The sequence below is a fragment of the Rhinolophus sinicus genome, chromosome 1 (genome assembly GCF_057876585.1).
Source record: "Rhinolophus sinicus isolate RSI-liver-muscle chromosome 1, RSI-T2T, whole genome shotgun sequence".
In the NCBI taxonomy this organism is placed as follows: domain Eukaryota; kingdom Metazoa; phylum Chordata; class Mammalia; order Chiroptera; family Rhinolophidae; genus Rhinolophus; species Rhinolophus sinicus.
In genome coordinates this window covers 53,024,936-53,046,333 of record NC_142501.1, presented here as the reverse complement: position 1 = coordinate 53,046,333, position 21,398 = coordinate 53,024,936, and the positions used below count along the sequence as shown (strand labels likewise).

The following is a 21,398-nucleotide window of genomic DNA, read 5'->3' as shown; positions in this document are numbered from 1 at the left end:
AAAAACTGATGCCCTTTGCTCTATATTCAGGAACACGACAGGGCTGTCCCCTATCACCCCTGCTTTTCAACACAGGATTGGAAGTCCTCGCCAGAGCAATCAAGCAAGAGAAAGAAATAAAAGGCATCCAAATTGGGAATGAAGAAGTTAAATTGTCACTCTTTGCAGATGACATGATGCTGTATATAGAAAACCCTAAAGACTCCACCAAAAAGCTATTAGAAACAGTAAACGAATACAGTCAAGTTGCCGGCTACATCTACCTCTATATTGATTTTGGATCTAGTAAAGATAATTTTAATATTTTGTCCCAGGTGTTCTTTGCAAGGAAAAAAATATGATTATGCTAATTCCTTATGACAGTATTAATGCCTGCTTTTTTAATGTTGAGGCTCTACTATGAGAAGCAGAATAAGGTATGTTTTTAGTACAATGTATGAATTTTATGCAAAAAACATGTTTTTGAAAGTTTCACCAAAAAAGATTGTTTTATAGTATCATTAAATATAACTTGTTTTCATCTGTATACATCATCCCTGTCTCTCTTTCCAGGCCGGGCATATATGTATAAATGGTCAGTATATTTTCTTAATTATTGGCACTTGGCATCTCCTTTTCCCTGCTCCAGAATGGTCTTTTCTGATAAAACTCACAAGCTTTGCATTCCCACAAGCTCTGCTGCTAGAAGAGTGAATCACAAGAACATTGTATGCTGGGGGTGGTCTGGGTGTGCGTCTGTGTTGATGTGTCTGTATTCTAATGAGCATCTGGTTTTAGACTAGTGTACAAATATTTAACTCTGAGGTATGTGTCCACAAAGCTGCTTTTGTCATTTCACAAGTCAATGGGTTTTGCTTATGAGAATTAGGGGGTTGATTTCACCTGAGGCCTTTTAAAAGAATTTTTTTTTTCACATTCCAAGTTTACTTAATAGATGTGCTATGAAGAGAATAGAATAGTAAGATTTTTTTAAAAACTCACAGACTACTTTTATTTTCTAGAATGAATTGAGAGCCAATGGCAGTGAAATCAAAACTCATAAATTGGAGCAAAAGGAGAATGTGCCCCCAGGTCCTGAGGTCTGCATCTCCCATCAGGATGGAGAAAAGGTAGGTTGAAAAGCCTGATGTCCAGTTGCCAAGGAAGCATGTGTTCTAAATTAGATACTTAAAATTAGAAACCCTCTAACCCTGGGCTGTAGAGTGTCTGGGAATTTGGTAACAGCTGCCAGGACAGATTGTTGTTTTTGCAGGTCACATAATTTCGGTTGGGGAGCTCTGTAACTTATAGCTGACCAAATAATGAACTTGCCTTGGAGAATGTTTTTGCTCAGCAAATGCTCAGAGGGCGTAGAGCTAAAGTGATTTTTGAAAATCTGTTTTGATTAGAGATACTATCTTCAAAGTGTTTATTACTAATTTAACTCATTTTATGCAAGAAAATTTCTTTCACTCAAAGTATTTTGAAAGCTAGGCACTATGCTAAGCACAGGAAATGCTAAGCTTAAAAATTAAATACATTAATTTTAAATTAAAAACATACCGTTCCATGTGGTCTTTAAGTACAAAGAAGCTAACAGAGTAGAAGGGAGATAGATAACGGGTTGGCCATCATAAAACGGTGTGACAAGTGCTATGAGAGGGCCACGGAAGCTCAGACTGAGGACACTTACCCTGACTTCCTCAAGAAGGTGATGTCTGAGCCAAGTCTTGAAGAATGTGTGGAAATAGGCCAAGTGAATAAGGACAAAGTAAAGAAAGAGAAGGGTGTTCCAGGCAGACAGACATAATAGAGGTTTGGAAACTGGAGATCCAAACCAAGATGACTTGGCTGGAGCATGAGGTAGTTATAGGCAGTGGTGAGAGACAGGTGGGGGGGAGAGGGCCACTGTGGGTATTGAAAAGCTTTGTGTGCCTCCATTAAGAGTTTGGATGTAGTCCTGCAGTGATGGAAAGCTAGGGGAAGATTTTAAGCAAATTAGATTTGTGTTTTATGCATTCATCATTAGATGAATGGCTTACTTTGAGTAAGTACCAATATGGATGTCAGTTGAATTTATCATTTCCTCTGCCAATCCATTACCCAATCTCTTTGGTCTTTCGGTCAATATGATAGTCAAATGTTAAGTTAGATGAGGAGAAAGAGCTTTCAAATCTATTACAGTGATTAATCTTAGGAGAAAAACCATTCTGTCATCCATATTGACACCCTTAAGGTCATTCTTCCAGAAGGTGAAGAGATAATTAAAATGGGTTAAGAGCTATAGTTCTCAAACTTATTTCACTATAGCAGACTTGTAAAAGCATGCTGTATTGACAGAAAACCAACAGGAACTCATGAGATACACTACACACTTGGACCAAAGGAGGCACACAGAAAAATGGTCTCAGATTAATGGCTATACCATTTGAATCATACAATAGAACAGGGGGGAAAAAACTAGAAAAATTAAATCACTTTATTTCACAAAAACATCACAAATACATGTTGAAATAATGTTTCATAAAATGATCAAATAAATTGCATACATCCTTGCAACAGGGGGCTCAGGCATTAGTGCCGTGGGTCACATGCTGTGTATCAAGTGAGATCTCCCATTAGACTGCTTGGTTTTCCCCTTTTAAAGTGGGAGATTATGTCATAAGAATAACTGAGTAAATATGTTTGAAATTTTTCTTATATACTATAAAAAAAGACACTTAAGAGAAAAATACCCCCAACATTGAAATCCCCACCATCTGCACTAGGAGCATAGTTTGAGAAATGATCATTTGGGAAATAATGCTCGGATTGTTCCTTTCTCTAATTTCATGTTTTTTTCTTGATTGTCTTCGTGCTGATTCGAAACTGGAACTCTGAGCTGAACTGGAAGATCAGAACATTTTAATTATAGCCTAATAGGGCATCAGTGCAACTGAATCACGAATTGGGGAGTGGGTGGGGAAGAAAGGTGTTAAAGATAATACATAGTCTTCAAGCACATACTGCAGGTTCATAAACACTTGGCTGCCTTAAAATTTGTAAAATGTTTCAGAGCCTCAGCTGTCCTTTTGGCTGTTTGCCTAGTTTTTGTTAACCAATACCTAAGAACTAGTCGATCTTTGGCTTGTTACAAAAGGACATTAATGCCAGTGTAAACTTGCCTGAAATAGAATATTTTGTCAGGGTATTGTTCATCCCTTTCTCCTCTTGTGAATGAATTTGTACTTTCCTTTAATGAAATGATTGAGCAAAATCTCACGTGCTCTCTCCTGGCTGTTCCTGCAGTGAAGTCATCTGGTTGGGCATGTGCAATGATGTCATGATTGGCATTAACTTTATCCTGCAGGTTCAAGGTAACCAAATTAGAGGTGAGATAAGAACATCCTGGGATGGCTGCACCTACTAATTAGCAAGAATTGAAGAGCTTTTTATGGCCATGCACAACTTTCAAAAAATTTATTTCCTATCATTAAAAGAAATAATGCATGTAAGGTGATCACACTAGTGCTCATAGTAAACAGTAAGCGTTGACTGTTATTATGCCGGTTTATTCTATAGCATGTCAGAATTCCTGTAATGAAAAGTGTAGCGGAAAAAAACAACTATCCTGAAATTCAGGTGCCGTCAGCCAACACTTGATTCCATTATAAATTTATTCAGTACATTAGACATCCTGATATAAATGCTCAGCATCACCCATAAAAATCCCTGACATCTGAATGAAAGAATATTACAAGAAGAGTGCACAGTGGGTCACCTATTGACCCTTTTGATTTTGAATGTGGAGGAAGATACCAGGATGGCCTAGGGGCCAGTAGAAAGAAGAAACCTAGTAGAAAGTTCTTTTATTTAAATTTGATGGCTTCTGGGAAAAAGATCTGCCATCTTGTTAAACTCTGCCATTTTGAGACTGGGATTAAAAAGGGAAACTAACCCTGAAGGTTATACTGGAGGTTGGTTTTAGATAAATTTGTTTTATAGCTATCAAAAAGTCTTCTGTACTAGCAAGCTTGTTTTAGCAGAATGTATTTGGTTGGGAAGTAAGGAATTAGGAAAATAAAAGAATATTTCCTATTTCTAAAGACTTTATCTTGCCTTGGAGTGAGTTATGATGAATGAGTTATAGTTTATGGTAAGCTTTGCTCTCCCTGATAGAGGGTTTTGTTTTGCTCCCTGTCCCCACTCCCACCTTTATTGAGAATAGAAAATCATGGTTTAAAAGTTTTTTTATAAAGGAAGATGATGCACACTTTTGGCAGCTGAGTGCAGTCTGTTTCTGGCATTGCTCTGTAATTGAGAGGCATGTTAATATCCTAATAAAAGACATTTGCCGCCTCTTGTTTAAATGCTCAGCTGTTCTGGGCCCCTTATTTTCCCCAGGCAGTCAGTGACTGACTGGAGTCAGCAGGTTTTTATGGCATTAACAGCAGTTTGCTCTTTTATTTTTAATGTGCTTCTTAATCCCATCCCCACCCCCTTTTTTGGTAGGTTTCTGCAACGGAGAATAGCCTGGCAGTCCATTCCACCCCTGCAGAAGATGACTCCTGTAAACATTCATTCTTAGATCTTGAGGGTGAGGTTCTTGTTCTCTCTTCCATATTTGGTTGGGGGGTGTCCCCATTGCTGTCAGTGCTGAGAAAGTAACATTAAATCCAGTAATTCAGCTGATCAGATCATTTACTTAGTTGTAAGGATTGATGCTTAAATACCCTTCACACATTTTGTGGCTTAGGGAGAAGTTAAGTTCGATTAAATATGATTAACTTGGGGCAAACTAAGTACTTTTGATGCTTCTCTCATTGAATTTATCTTACCTTTTGTACCAAATCTTTTTAGAGTTAAAGCTATAAAAACTAACTTTGCAGTTTTATTTTAATACAAGTTTGGCCAAGATAGATTTTATTCATTTACAGGGATAAAGAATTAATATCTGAATAACCTGTGAAAAATAGCTTTCCCTACGTAGCTAAATGTGTACCATAGTCCACCCTCTTGCCAGACCCTAGAGATTTTCCTGTTTGTCTTTAATTTGAAAACCTTTTCATCCTATTTTGGAGTCATTTTCAGCCTCACATCTCCCAAAGGTTTTTATCTTTTTATCTATATCCACTTTGATTCTGATTTTTGGTGTATTATTTTATATATATGTCATGTGGGGTCTCTGGTCCCGCTCCCCACATAAGAACGCAGGATATGGTGAGGCCAAAAAGGAACACCCACGGAGCCATAGATAGGGGAGTCATACCACTATAGTCTTGCTGGGTTGGAGACACAGGAAGCAGGAGCTACACGATCCATAATCTACCGTCTGCTTCCCTGCCAACCAATCAACTTCCTAGCGTAGTCATGGCAGTTATAATAGTGGCTAATGTCTAACCAGTAACCCAGGGTTTCCCAGGGTACCACCAGTCTTTCTAGGCACAGCCAAACATCCTGGGCACAGCCAGGGTTTCCCAGGGTACCGTGCTGGAACAATGTCTCACAGCCAAGTTGCTAACATATTCTCAATGGCGGCTGGTCGAGACACAGAAAGTAAACGTCCGCCTGCTCCCCAACAAGGGGTCTTCCTGCACCACAGTCTCGCTGGCAGCAGGGCAAGACACAGGAAGCAAACACCCACCAGTTCCACTACATGGTGGTACATTCCCAAGCAAACAGGCAAGCAGGAGTGGAAGGCAATTCCCCATAGTCCACAGTCATTGTCCAGCGCTGTGTGTTGGTCTCACAACGTATGCCCTCTCTGCAGGGCGAGGGTTCCTAGTCCTCCCCAATCTGGGGGTGAGGGACAACCTTGACGTCACCCACATCTGCCACCGAGGACTCAGTAAGCGTTTCCTCCTAGAACTACAAGTCCCACATCCAGGCTGCCTCAGCAAGCACTTCCCAGCCCACACAACCGTAACGACCTTCGCTTTCTCCGGCCTGTGCTGGTCGGAGAACTGTCCACGTCCTCCCACCCTTCCACAGGGGTCCAGCTCTCTGGCAGCTGCACGGCTTTTCCTATGCTGATTGGAGAATCGTCCACGTCTTCCCACCCCTCCATGGGGGTCTAACTCCTGACAACAGTGGCTACCGAGTACCACACAGTGTGGGGGCCACATGTCCTCCTGCCCAGAGTCAGACATCATTCTTACCTGGCCGGAATCTTGCTTGCCGCACCAGGTATCTGCATTTTTCCCAGGCAAATCACGCTTCCTGCTCCCAGCGCCGCTGTGCATGGACTTCCCAAGGCTGAGTTTTCACACACGCAAACTGCTCTACCATCCTTCCGAGAGTTTTGGCAGGCACCATACCCTGCTCGCTGTGCCATGTATCATGCGGGGTCTCTGATCTCGCTCCCCGCACAGGAATGCAGGATATGGTGAGGCCAAAAAGGAACACCAACGGAGCCATAGATGGGGGGGGTCATACCACTATATTCTCGCTGGCAACTGGGTTGAAGACACAGGAAGCAGGAACCACATGATCTGCAATCTGCTGCCCACTTCTCTGCCAACCAACCAACCCTGTAGCGTAGCCATGGCAGTTATATCAGTGCCTAATGTCTAACCGGTAACAGGTGATGGCCAACCAGCCACAGTGGATGGCCATCTGATTACAGCTGATGGCCATCTACTACCCGAGCCAGCACCTTCCCACATGAGGCCGAGAGCCTGGAAACTGCTCTCTGGGACTCTGTCCCCACAATATATATCCATATATGTATATATGGATTTCTACCTTCTTCCCACGTTAGTTTATTAGACACTGAAAACTCAGCAACTAAAGTAGAAGTAAAAGCTAAACAGATCCCTAGTAAATCCTACCTTAAAAATTTCATAGAGAAACTTGCGGTTTGAAAACAGAACATTCCTTTTGCAATCACTTTGCTTAGACTAGAATTTTTTCTGAGTTTTGACTAGGTTTTCAAAACATTTTTTTCAACATTTTTTCGAAATGTTAGCCTTAAAAAAAAAAAAAGCCTTAATCTTTTAGTACTTTATTAACTTAACTCTAGATTTTAAGGAATTTTTTTATGTTTCCTTAGTGGCTGTGTAAATGACTTTCTGTTCCTCTTCAGAGTTTTCCATGAGATGAATATTTGGCAGGAAATGAACTTATGCAGGCCACACGTCAATGATTATGAAAAAGCTTCATAATCCTCGTCCATGGATATCTGCTATAGGACTGACCAAAAAGACAGTGTTAGATTATACACACACAACACACACACACGTGCATGTATACACGAAATTTCTACTTTCACATTCCCCCATTTCCCCAACTTCAGTTGAAGCACCCCAGAACAAGTTATTGAAAGTGCTAACTACCAAAAAGTCATCAAAGTCTATAAACAGCCTTTAAAAATGACAAAAACCACAGGGCAGAAAGTTTCTTATAGAGAGGTGGTTTAGATTTCTCCTGTTTGGGGCAAAGGGGGTGAAAAAGCCTCCTAGCTGAAAACCCAGTTTGTGAGGGAACCTAAGAGCATAACTTTTAGCATTAGAATATTCTTCAATAGAAAAGCAATGTTTTTCCTGGTGTTGAAATGACTTATTAGTGAAGGTGCCTAAACTTTGCTTTGGGGAGGAACCTTTTCTGAGACTTCCCATGAGTTACTAAAAAATGTCTTCTTTTTGTAATTCAAGCAGGTAACTCCCAGGTTAAGAGTGAGGTCCAGCAGCCAATCCATCCTAAGCTGCTAAGTCCAGATGCCAGAGCTTCCAGCCTTTCGGAAAGTTCTCCTCCCAAAGTAGTGAAGGTATGATGGCAATTTCTCTTGGAGTCTTTAGATGTTGGTTTACTAGTAGAGCTCACTGCACCTTCTGTCATTATGTTCATTATAACCTGATTTGCTTTCCTGGGGATGAAAATACTAAGTAAGGACACACTTAAGGCAGGTTACTTTTCCTGGAAATCTTGCTGCTTCTGCTCAGGTGTTGGGGTCAATAGTGGGGAAGCTCATTAAAATCACTGTTTGAAATCTGGAAAACTCATGAATGTTTTAAGAAAACCTGAAGTTAAAATAGCATGATTAAAAAAAAAAAAAAAAAGTCCAAGTTTATAAACCTGTGAATGGGTGAAAGCCCACAAAACGGGAAATATGAGAAATCTGTTCAGCTAAAATCAGCCCATTGGATGGGAATGTACAATATCAACTTACATATATTGGCTTCCTGGTCTGAGACCTTTACTATTACCTGTTTGATAGTCAGCATTATTTAAAGAAAGAATATGTACTTTCCAACGGGGCTTGGCCAGGCCATTTGCTATAAAATGGACATTCAGGTAACACTTATACTACTATACCCTAGTGTCCCCTAATAGTAGATGTTAAGGAATGTACAGAGTTTTTGTACCCTAAGAAAATTGTACTAAGGTATTCAACCTATGGTCTGTTTTTATTCACTAATTTCGAAAAACCTTCTTTTCCCTTTCTACGAACATATATATATATATATATATTTCCATAAAAATAAACAAAGGTTTTTTGTTTTGTTTTTTAAATTCCACACCTGTTGTAAGCTTGTTTTAATTGAGTGCTTTGCTAATGCTGTGCTAATTTACCCATTTGGATTACTAACCAAACATACCCACATTTCTTTAGTGTCTTTCTCCTCTGGTGCTTGCTCTCTTAAGTAGCACCTTTGAACATTTGAGAGAAACTCAACAGGCAGAATTAGTTTTCAGGTGGTTTGGGCTGCCCCATCCTCATGCCCTCATCTCCCATGCGTGTATCTCTCAACTGTGGGCATGCTTGGTCCCTTGATAAAAGTTCTACGCACAAAAAGAATGAAGAGAAGAGGACACAGGCAAAGGAAGGGGGAGAATCCAGAATTTAAAAGGTGAATTTTAAAAGGGGGAAGAGATGAAGAAGGTAAACATGCACATTTTAAAGGAAGCAGAGATTCATGAGAATAAAGTTTATTGAAAAGGAGGAAGAGATAAAGAAAGTAGCAAGAGAAGGCTAGTAAAGGAAGAAAGAACTGAGTTATAGTGATTGAATCTGCACGTGTATTCAGCATGACCCTTTCTTCTTCTGGCTGTAAAGATTTGCTTATGCTGTCATCGGCACTTCTTTTTTTTTTCCAGTATTTGGAGTCCAACAAAGTAGCAAATGCCACGAGGTTAATTTCCTCTCCAACAGCAGCCCTGCCCAGATGTGAGTCCTTGGGTTATGGTTCTGGATCAAGAACAGCTAGCAAATCTGCCTTGGCCACGGATTCTGTGTGACTGAGGGACTAGGGGAATTCCCTAATCTAAGCACTGAAATCTGTTCTTGAGTAGTTTTGAATTCTCAATCCAGTCTGACGTCCCTCCCTCAGCTGCTAGGCCAAACCTCCTGGTTCTGGGTTAGACCTCTGAGATCCCTCCTGATTCAAACTCTAGGGTCTGAGCTGATGAGCGATGTACAGCAGAGCACACACTTGGGTCTTCCTAGCACACTTCAGAGAGGCGACGGACGTAAAGCTCCCTCTGCAGCTGCCCCAGACCCATTCCTGCTTCTTGGGCCCTGGTCACTCAGCAGCAGTAGAATGCAGACAGGCCTACTTTCACCAGCCATACACCTCATATTTTGAACATTGTCTAAAGACTGGGATAAACTGGCTCGCTGCCTAAATTTTCCGTGGTCCAATGCTCAAATGGTTATGGTATAGAGAGCCTGGGGTGGGACCCTATCACATCTCCACTTTTATTTAAGGGAAGTTTATTTTTCTCTTCCTCAAAGTTACCCTTCATATTCTGCAGGCAAGTATGTAGATATTTAGTGCTTATAGGACGGCCTGCTGGCATAACTGGACTTGTGGCTACAGACCATGCAACAGAAGTTGTTTCTCCATTTTGGGAAATTATATACAGCTAAGAATAAACTTGTTCACTCAGAATAGATTTTTGGGTCCCACACATCCTGGAAAAACTGTTCCTTAGTGCCTTGTCAGTTATTGAAAATAGGACATTTAAGGTAGAAACTTAATTCATTTCAAATTTTGGCTTAAATTAAAAAAAAAAATACTGGTCGTTAAAAGTAAAGATATTGTATATCTTGAACACTGGCCAAATAACTCAGTTGATGAAACTTGGTGCTAATAAAGTTGAAGTTGCAGGTTCATTTTCAAAACGGGTGTTGTTCTGGGTGCAGAGCTCAGTGGACCCTATGAGAAGGATCAGCACCTCTTGACTCAAGAGACCCAGAGGTCTCTTAAGCTTTATGCTCTCCCATTGAAAGAAGTTAGCCCTAAACGTTCCCAGAAGGACAGATAAGGGAGGAAATACAAGGAGATGTAGGTGGCCCTGGGAACATTCGCCTGTCCCCACTGTGTCCAGAACAGACCAGTCTCAGGCTTCCTTGGCTGGTCTGCTGATGAATGTGGAGAGAAAACACAGCAGACTGCATGAGAGGACACCCCCTCCTCCATGCCTGCCAGCTGTCCCTTCCTCTGTGGACTGGGTCGGAGCCTTGATGCTATTTTGCAAAATGATCAGAATTATGCTAGAAGGGCAACCAGCATCTTACGTCACTGTCTATATTGTTACTACTTTCTCAGAGTACCAACCTTTTTTCTACGTGTAGAGCAGCCTCTTTGAGACAGAAATATCCCTAAAATGCTTTCAAAAAGAGGTTCACAGAAAGCTAGGGAAGGGTTAAGGCTGTGTGCAAAGCAGGCCCAATCATTTACTGTGTGGTGAAAATTTTTGGTTTAACTTCCTAGATATTTTGTACAAATTGGAAGGAGGGAATGACAGGCATTTTGTGGTGTTCTGTCTGGAGAATGGAGGCCTGACATCAATATAGAATTTTCTTCTGATTACATTCGGTCTGAGGGCTAGTTAGCTTCACTGCCTGTTGCCAGCTGTTGCCTCCCCCGACTCCCCCACACACACACACACATATATACCCCAACTGAAGCATTCATTAGACTAAAAAATATACTTAAGAGAGTGAAAGAATGTAGATGAAGTCATGCACATTTATTGGAAAAATAACTTTAAGTAGATGCTGATCAGCAGAGGGCCTGTAGGAGCCCTCAGATGGGAAAGACATGCAGTGTTTATGGATATCAATTATTTATGTATTACCTCACTCATTTCTGACTATCCCAAAGATATTATCTACATATTTTAATTTGAAACAACAACTGTAGTTTGTTCAAAGTGCTATAGTGAGATTATTTTCATCTGGGTTAGCATCTGCTCTCTTCCCCAAAGAGTTTCCTTTCATTATGGAAATTTGAGACTCCAGAAAAATTTAGAAAGTGCTCTATTGGTTTGTGAGTCGGGAGTTCTGAGTTTTATAATAATTTACTGACTGTGCGAACTTGGATAAGGCACCTGACATCCTGGGGCGTTAGTTTCTATGTGTGAAAAGGGCGAGGGAGGGGAAAGGAAAAAAACATCTTATTGACTGAAAAAATATGTTGTTAAGATTTTAAAAAGTCTAATATTCTCATATTGGCAGGTTTTAAATGTGGCTGTGCCAAGTCCAAGCATGCCATGAAGGCCTGGGTAGGATGTATGCCAGGCCTGCCATAATGGTAGAGATTTTTGGGCACTGACTATGCTTCCTGTTGTCTGAATAGACATGGGGGCCATTACAGAAAAGTGGCTGAGAGCCCAGGACAGAGGAAATAAAGGGAAGGCACAGCCGCAGCCACTCTGACCTGGCATTATACCATGTTGGCATCTTCTTGTCTTTATAAAACTATAAGGGCCTTTGGGCAGCTGCCTCGTAAACCTGAAATCATATTAGAAAGGGTTTATGTAAAAAACGGAATAGGAATAATGGGAATCCGGTAGGTCTGGCTAGTGAGAAGCTTGTGGTTAGTCAGATGTCTGAGCAGCAATCCACAGGCATACCTCAGAGATATTGCGAGCTTGATTCCAGACCACTGCGGTAAAGTGAGTTGTAATCTTTTTGCTGATGGAGGGTCTTGCCTTCAATTTATTAAAAAAAAAAAAAAGCACATCTTTGAAGCACAATAAAGCACAATAAAATAAGGTATGCCTGTGTTATTTCATATTAAGGAGGAAGAATAATTTTTCACCTGTGTGGGTGAAGGCTCCATTCAAGAGAGAGCCATTGTGGGTCAGGTGTGGGAGGTAGTGAGACACTAAAGAATTGTTAATGAAACACTCCTTGTGTGGGTGAAGGCTCGTTAAAAGCTCGCTCTCTCCTGAGCTGGGACATATTCCAGCCTCAGGTAGATACAAGTGAGGCTGATTTTGCCACGATTAGCCGAGTTACTTGAAAAAGAAAGAAAACATGGCCTTATTCTTGGGTCTGAGTCTGTAACTGAGTTTTCAGCCCAGCTACAGTAAAGTGCTCCTGGGCGCCCCAAATGCTGTATATTCATTGAAGGTTCCTGTTTGTCTCTTCCAGCTTCTGCTTCCTGCTCCCGGTACCTAATTTCTGCTCCTGCCTTCCACTTTCCTCCTAATGTGAGCTCAACTTTCAGCTTTCTCTCAGGTTCTCCCTCCTATTCTCGGGGCTGCACCCCTCTCTACAGGGTGGTGTGTGTGTGTGTGTGTGTGTGTGTGTGTGTGTGTGTGTGTGTAACGGAGACGTGCTCTAGCTTTCCATTTCCCTTTAGCAGAATAATACCCATTTTACCCATTTCTTCCTATACCACGTGAAATTTGTTTCCTGCTTTATCTTTACTGACCAGAATGCTTATTCTCCTGTCATGTTAAAAAATACAGAATCCATCCCGCAGCTGAAAAAGATTTTCAATCTGATAATACACTTGTCCTATTATTTTACATTATGTGAATTGTGATTTGTACAGGCTCTCTCCAGTGGCTTCAGTTGCGCTATTGTAGCCAATTATTCTGCATGCAAGAGGAGGGCTGAGTCCTTTTAGAGAAACCTAATTAAACTATGCAAGGACATCTCCACTTAGGTCCTATCTTGTTAGAAATGTTCATATAAGAAAAAAAAGAATTCTGAGCTCCAAATAATGCCTATTTCTTCCAGCAGCATTCAATACAATAACATTTGATCACATTTAAATACCTTCCTCATGCTTGGTAAACTAGGTTGTAGCCTGTGGTCTTTGATGCTTTAAGTGTTTTTTTTAGGGCCCTACCCCTAGGAATGGAGGAGGGTGCTTTTTCTACTTAGTTCTGCTCCTTCATTCTTAAATCCTTTGGTGCTATTTGGGAGTTTCCTACTAATTATATTAGACTCCCTTTTATAGATTTTTCCCTTTACTTCCATTTCATGCCCATTTTCTACTCTCATTTCCTGTCCAAATCTACTTGGAAAACCATTCTTATTTTTTGCTTTACCTCCTAGTGAATCATATGCAGTCTGAATTATTATTTTTTTAAATTTTATTGGGGAATATTAGGGAACAGTGTGTTTCTCCAGGGCCCAGCAGTGGCCCAGCAGCTCCAAGTCACTGTCCTTCAGTCTAGTTGTGGAGGGCGCTGCTCGTCTCCAAGTCCAGTCACTGTTTTCAATCTTTAGTTACAGAGGGCGCAGCCCACCATCCCATGCGGGAATTGAACCGGCAACCTTGTTGTTGAGAGCTTGCGCTCTAACCAACTGAACCATCCGGCCGCCCCTCCAGAAGCTCAGCGGCAGCTTGTTGTTTTCAATCTAGTTGTGGAGGGCGCAGCTCACTGGCCCATGTGGGAATCGAACCGGCAACCCTGTTGTTCAGAGCTCACGCTCTAACCAACTGAGCCATCCAGCCGCCCGAGTCTGAATTTTTTATGCATCTATTTCGAGTATTTTTATCAAAACTCTATCTTGCCCGTAACCTAATTTATTTTTGCCTACCTTAATCATTCAGGTCCTGGGCCTTAGGACTAATTTGCATCATTTACCACCACACCTGTCTTGGCAGCCAAGGGGCACCAAAGTGCCTGTGAGATCTTCCTGGCCACCTTAACCTAAGTGGCTTCTGCCTTTACTGGTTGAGGTGTTTCTGTTGGGGCAAGTCAAGGGTCTGACACACGTAGACTTGTTATCCCCACCCCTAGGAGCCATGTAACAATTTCTTATTACGCAAAAACTTAACAGTTTTGGAGTTCTGGCTTTCATCAGTGCTAGAATACCAAGTATTTCATGTTCTTTAGGATTGGGTTTACCAGCTAGAAGAGCTGTGCTCACCCCACCCTATTCCATATTTTACAAAGAGTTCATGATTTCTAGTCTGTTAGGACTTCCCACTCCCCATTACGTTAGTTTTGTTCTCCATTGGTTTTCTTAAAAGATCATAGAACCTAGCTTTATTGGGCTATGCGTTCTTCTAGAGTCCTAATAAAATAGTTTGTGTCTCTTAAATTGTTCCATTTATGTGTCAGTTTTGACTTATTTGAAAAGATTATGCCTAGTGGATTGAGCAAATCAAGATTACAAGCAGAGGGGACTAAAAGATGCTTTATCAAAGTGTCTTTTCATAATTCCCAAACCCAAATGCTCTTCCTCTGCTTGAAATTTATCCCCTTCACAATTCATTCTTAGAATAGTCTGTCCTGCTTTTACTTGGTGCTTGAATCAAACAATCAAACTTCTTTCTTCTGTTTGTGTTGACATTTTCTCCTAATTTCCTGTCTGCGGAAGCATGTTGTGTGCTGTTTTCTGTGTGTGGTGGCTTGTCTAAGCCTTTCTCTGCAACCCAGCCCTAGATCCACCCATCCTCAGTGGATGCCACATTTAGGGCAGCCAGACCTTCTGGAGAAGGAATTCAGGAGAGCCTCCTGGCTTTAAAGAGGCAGCTGATAGAATCCTAGCAGACTTAGTGTTCCTATGAGAATTGACAGACCAGGTAAGGGAGCCCTTAGATCACAAAGGAAATCTCAGGGCCCATCTCAGCAGAGCACTTAATTCATCACTGCCTATGCTAGTTAAAGCTGTCCTTCTCCTTTTCCCAGAAGTTTCAGGCACCTGCCAGAGAGACCTGTGTGGAATGTCAGAAGACGGTCTACCCGATGGAGCGTCTCTTGGCCAATCAGCAGGTGTTTCACATCAGCTGCTTCCGTTGCTCCTATTGCAACAACAAACTTAGGTAAGCCGGGCCAAAACAAGCCATCTCTCTGTATAGCAGGACCTCCGGGGGAGTCTTTGGCTTTTAGAGCATTGGTCTTAAAAGCTACTGTGCTAATAGCATGCTATTAGTTAAAGGCCCCTGAAAGAAGTAAAAAGTACCGTTTTGTGACAGCTATTTCATATCAGGTAGTAGTGGTATTTGGAACTTCTTAAAACATTGATATGTTAATTTACATGTTAGGACTGAAGCTTAAATAATAGGGTTGCAGGTAAAACACCCTGTGACCTAATTTAGTAGAATGTTTCCCCTTGGTAGCACAGAACCATAAAGTTGAGAAATCTCAAGAGGATACTTGTCTAAGCCCTTATACTTCAAAGTGTCCTGAGCACTGTATGAATGGTAATAATAGCAAGAATAATGGACCCGGAGGAGCATGTATTTTTCTGTATGTTGCTTCATTTTCTTTCTGAGAAAATCATTATTATGTATCATTTCTTCCAAGTCACTCAAAGTATGGAGATAAATGTGCAAATTGGGGAAATATTCCATAGTAACTCATTTTAATCATAGAATCTAGAGAAAGAAGTAACTAGGATGTCACTTCCTCCAGCTTTCCTTCCAGAGCAAACATCCCTTCTAAAATACTCTTGAAAGGTGTCGTGTGACACTTCTGCAGGGCTGATGCCTCACACCTGTTAGTTCCAGTGTTAGGTAGCTCTAGCTCCATGACTTTCCTTTCTATTGAGCCAAAATGCGCCTCTCTAACTTCCACTCATTGGTTCTTTTTCTGCCCACTTTATTATTTTTTTCTCCAAAGCACATTTTTCTGAATTTTTGAATTTTTATATTTCTTCTGTGAAAATGCTGCTGTTTTTATGCCCCCTTTAAAATTTGTTACCCTGTGAAAGACACCAAATCTCCTAAAGACCTGTGCAGCACTGACATTGAGATAGACTTACAGGGCGGCCGGTTGGCTCAGTTGGTTAGAGCGTGGTGCTGATAACCAAGGTTGCTGGTTCAATCCCCACATGGGCCACTGTGAGCTGCGTGCCCTCCTTAAAAAAAAAAAAAAAAAAAAAAAAAAGACTTACTTCCCAGCTACTGCCCACCATTCTCCTGTTAACCGGAGCTTACTTTTTATTCAGTCCCTCGTACCTCCTGAGAGCCCACTGTTTACAGTGCATTGTACCATTCCTGTAGAGATGTGCTTTTAAATTAGGAGGAAAACTAGGAGGCAAAAGATTCAACTTTTTACAAAGGAATATCATTATAAGTAGTTATAGGTTATAAATACTTAGGAAATATGTTAGTGATCAGAGCAAGGTGGGATTACCTAGGCAATCCTCCCTGGATGAAATTTTATGTTTGTTTGTTTTTAACAGTTTTGACAAAGGGGAATGAAATCATTTGAAAATGGGAGCATGTATCAGGTGAAAGAATGTCTTGTGAAGGTTCACGTCTGGAAGTGAGCGTATTTTTTATAGGATAATTAAACAATCATGCTTAAAAGGGGGTAGAGCATCCTAGGTGATTGGTGTGCTTTTGAAGCTATTTTTCTCACTTAGCATCTTCGGAAAATACTGGATAATTGCCAGATTTCAGCCTACCGTTATAAATAAGAGTATACAGATGTGTTAACTTTATACTCTTTTTCTTTTAACCACAGTCTGGGAACATACGCATCATTACATGGGAGAATCTATTGCAAGCCTCACTTCAATCAACTCTTTAAATCTAAAGGCAACTATGATGAAGGCTTTGGGCACAAACCACACAAAGATCTGTGGGCAAACAAAAATGAGAATGAAGAGACATTGGAGAGACCGGCCCCACTTCCAAATGCAGGAGAGACCCCTCAGAGCCCAGGGGTAGAAGATGCCCCCATCGCGAAGGTGGGTGTGCTGACTGCAAGCATGGAAGCCAAGGCCTCCTCTCAGCTGGAGAAAGAAGACAAACCCGCTGAAACCAAGAAGTTGAGGATCGCCTGGCCGCCGCCCACTGAACTTGGCAGTTCAGGAACTACGTTGGAGGAAGGCATCAGAGTATCCAAGCCTAAATGGCCTCCTGAGGATGAAACCAGCAAGCCGGAAGCTCCGGAGGATGTGGATCTGGATCTGAAGAAGCTTAGACGATCTTCTTCATTGAAGGAAAGGAGCCGCCCATTTACCGTAGCAGCTTCATTTCGAACCACTTCGGTCAAGAGCCCGAAAACCTTATCCCCACCTTTCAGGAAGGGCTGGAGCGTGTCAGAGCAGAGTGAGGAATTTGTAGGAGGAATAGCAGCAGGAAAGAAACAAGTGGAAAATGCCAGTGCCTCTGAGAAGAATGGGAATGTGGGAAAAGCAACCTGGCAAAACAAGGAATCTAAAGGAGGGGAGGCAGGGAGGATAAGGAAGGAAGGTCATGGTTTTGAGATGGGGAGTGAGAGTCTCGTAGAAAATGGTGCAAACTTAGATGAAGACGATAGAAGCCTTTTCAAACAGCAGTCTCCACTAGAACCGAAGTCCCCAAATTGGTCCAGCTTTGTAGACAACACCTCCATGAAAGAAATCACCACTCAGAATCAGAAACCCCAAGATGTAGGAGTCTGGGAGGGAGACGTAGTCAAAGAGCTTTCTGTAGAGGAGCAGATAAAGAGAAATCGGTACTACGATGAGGATGAGGATGAGGAATGACAAATTGCAATGGTGCTGGGCCTTACATTTGTGTTAGTGATAGTGAGCCAGAGCCCTCTGTCAGAGTAATGCACAAAAACAGTTACCTTAGAATGAACTGTAATTTATGGGGAAGTAATTTTGGGAAAGAGTTCTTGCTTCGAAAAAATCCCATACTGCAGCTTATCTCTAAATGCTAGAGATAGCATTACCTGTATCCTCTATTTTAGCCATGATGATATACATAAGTGCTTTAAGGTCATATGGGGGGTGGGGGGGATATTCCAACTGATATAGTCAGGATTCCACTGTATTCCCAAAAGGCAATATGAAAATAGATAGATGATTAGTAATACATTGTTACACTAAACATTCAAATATGGAATTAGTGAACATACAGAAAAGATTTAGGGGCTTAAACATTATGACTGAATGCACTTTAGTATAAAGGGCACAGTTTGTATATTTTTAAATGAATACCAATTTAATTGTTTAGTATTCGTCAGTTAAGAGATCAAATATTTAGTCTTTTTTAAAAAAATTTTTTAGGTTAATTTTCTTACGCTGATATATATGGGGAATTTATTGCTTTACATCCTGCTCTCTAAACCACATCCTGAACTGGATTCTTGAGATGTCACAGAACTACCTTTTTGAAGCACCTTTTGAGCACCTTTGGTGCTTGGAGAGATCTACTGTCTCCCAGATAAACTATGGTATTTGCCAATGAGTTTGACTATACCCCAGGTCATTGCCTTCTTCTCTGGTGGTATCTGTGCTTCTCATAACTTACTGAAAGCTGCAATATTTTTATAAGATCTTTTATATTGCTGTTTGCCATGCTGCATGTTACAGCAAAATGAGGAGTTTAAAGAAGGAATAACAGGGAAAAAAATGCCTTAAACCACTTGAGTTCCAACCCCCAAACTCTATATTCCACTTGATAATCCCCTTTCAGGGACACTAGTTTTTAAATTCCTATCAGCTCCTAAATGTATTGATTTTTGTGGCAGACAGTATTCCCAGGGTGCAATTAAACCAATTATAGGCATTTGTTGGGGGATGGTTTTCTAGTATTAAGGCTTTGGAACATTATACACTTGAGTACATTTGTTGTACATAATTGATATTGCAAATTGTATGTGGGGAAGAGAGATGTTTTAAGCTATAGGCTTTTCTTTGTACTGCATTTTTAGAGATTTAGCGCTAATATTTTTTAGAGATGTAAAATATCCTGCTTTCTTACAGTCTTGCTTAGTCTGAAACATTTTTATTCAATAAAGCTTTTAATTTACATTTGAACTTTTCAGTATTCCTTTTTCGTTATTTTGCATTGTTACAGTCTCTCGGGACCTACTTTTACCTTAGCAGTTTGGGCAGAAAAAGGTCTGATGTGGTTTAAAATATGTGCTATGTGCTATGTGCTATGACTATATCTTACCACAAGGTGGTGGTGTTGGGCTGGTTATCCTTCCTAAGGAAGAGAATTTTTTTCTTGAAAATTGAAAGCAGCTTGGCAAGAGAATTAGTGTGTATATTCAAAATGAGCCGCTTGTTTTACCAATTCAAACTCCAGTGGTGGTTTTTTATTGTTAATTGTATTCAACGTTTAATAATTTACCTTACAGTTATGCCTCACGTGCCAAATGGAATTTCCAAATGCCTCTGCTGAAAATGGATTTGTTTTCCACTTTGGGCAGAGGCATAGTTTGTTGTTTGATTCCCTTGCCTGTAGAGGCAACTGCCCCAATTGTTAAGGCTTTTTTTTTTTTTTTTTAAATAGGAATGTGGATTTCCTTGGAGATAGGCATGTTTTTGAGTCATCTATTACATTTTCCAAGGGTACTGTGTGTTCCAGGGTCTTGCCTGGTCTTCTAAAGGGATGGCGGGGTACTACTTTCTGCTCTTGGCCCCACCCCAGGCTGAAGTCATTTAGAAAGTCTAGTTCATTGAGTAGCTATCCAGAAGCTCCTGCTGACATTTGTAAAACATCCAATCCTGGCTTGAATTTAGCTATCTGTACTATGTGACTCACTGCTACTCTGACCCATCCACATGATACAGTATCTACTGAGTTTATACAAAAAAATCTGAGTGCCTATGACTGGCATTTATGGATATTAGTTGAGTATGTCACTATATTATCAGGTACATAGGGACTGAGATTACACTTAAAAGAACACTTTTTTTCTTTTTTTGACATTTCTTAGTGAATTTTTACTTAAAAATTAATCAGGTTCTTTACGTGTTATATACTAGAAAGTTTCTTTTGTTTTGTTTTTTAGAAAGCTCATGGTAACATTTCCTTCCTTGTTAAATATGGGCATTTTTTTAAGTTTGATAAAATAACACACTTTAAATAATTTAAGTGACTTTTTTTGGGATGCATTACAACTTGCATTGCAGCATTTTTTTAAAATTTATTGGGGTGACAATTGTTAGTAAAATTACATAGATTTCAGGTGTACAATTCTGTATTACATCATCTATAAATCCAATTGTGTGTTCATCACCCAGAGTCAGTTCTCCTTCCATCACCATATATTGGATCCCCCTTACCCTCATCTCCCACCCCCCACCCGAAGAACACTTTTCCATGCCTTTCAAAAGCTATGATAGACATATTATAGGTACAAAGTGTAGAAACAAGGACTAGCTCCATAATCAATGTAATACAAGGATGTACTTTCAGGAGAATGACCAGATAACAAACATTCTTAGAAAAAAACAAAACTGACAGTTAAACAAAAAACGTTTATTGTTTATTTTCTCAGCTCTCCCAAATGAAGGCAACTTGTTTGGATTCGGTATGTCGATGGTGGCAGTAGGATGATGTGAGTTTCTCCTTGGTGAAGCTGGAAAAGGGGCCCGCTTGGCACCTGAGATGGTTAAGGAGACTCTTCTTGACTGTTACAGAACCGACTTAGTCCCACAAGCTTGCTGGTGGGATCACTCCTGGCCAAAGTGAAAGCTACACCAAGTTTGCTTTCATTACATATTTCATCAGCACTATGTTTTGTAACAGCCAAGAGGTTGAGAAATGGTATGTCTTTTTCTGGGGATAGATCTTGAGACCAAGGTCATCATGTACTGGTTCCTGCAGGCCAACTTAGCATGTTCTCTGTTCCTTGCGGCTCTTATTTGAATTTCCATGGGATCAGGGAGAGTTTACTTCTTTTAAAATGTATCTTGAATATAGGATAGTTACCATTAAGCTATTGCTGCCCTTGGACAAAAGCCCAGCTTGGACAAGAACCACTCAAGCAGTGGTTCTCAGACCAGCAGTGAAGGCATCACCTATGTATTTGTTAGAAATAAGAAATGCAAATTCATGGGCCCTACCCTGAACCTCCTGAATCAGAATCTCTTTGGATGGAGCCCAGGAAACTTAACAAACTCCCTATGTGGGAGGTGGGACAAGCTAATACCCAAATTTTAAGCACACTGAAGTTTGAGAACCACTGAGCTATAAGCAAACCTAGTCTACTCCTTAGGATGTCTGCTTGTTTTTCCTTCTTCGTCTCTTTCAATCTTTTTAACTTCTGGGTTAGCATGCCATACTAGTTACATAGTTATTTTATCTGTCCTTAGACAAGAGGTAGAGATTTAGTTCTTTTAATCTTTCTGAAGACTGTTCTAGTTTCGCTCTTGTGGTGGAGAGGAGTAGGTGGGACCAGCCAAGATGGCGAGATAGACCCTAGTGAGAAGGGGGCTGGGAGTAGAGAGATGGGTATGGTCTGTTGGGAGCGGGAGCAGCTCTGAGTCTCCAGGGCTGAGAAAGGAATGT

At 40.8% G+C, this 21,398-nt stretch overlaps 1 protein-coding gene across 2 annotated transcripts in view; it reads left to right on the top strand.

The window, feature by feature from the left end:
- The window catches only part of LIMA1 (LIM domain and actin binding 1), a 79,858-nt gene extending 60,945 nt beyond the window's left edge, over nucleotides 1–18,913 (top strand). Inside the window, exons 7-11 of one of the 2 annotated variants that reach the window (XM_074325703.2) lie at nucleotides 1,002–1,109; nucleotides 4,471–4,555; nucleotides 7,614–7,723; nucleotides 14,842–14,975; nucleotides 16,624–18,913. In XM_074325703.2, the coding sequence (XP_074181804.1) occupies nucleotides 1,002–1,109; nucleotides 4,471–4,555; nucleotides 7,614–7,723; nucleotides 14,842–14,975; nucleotides 16,624–17,632 (1,446 nt within the window). In that variant the 3' untranslated portion in view covers nucleotides 17,633–18,913. Of the gene's footprint in view, nucleotides 1–1,001; nucleotides 1,110–4,470; nucleotides 4,556–7,610; nucleotides 7,724–14,841; nucleotides 14,976–16,623 lie in introns of both variants that reach the window. The other variant, XM_019724588.3, reaches the window with a different exon arrangement.
- Nucleotides 18,914–21,398: the final 2,485 nt, after the last annotated feature.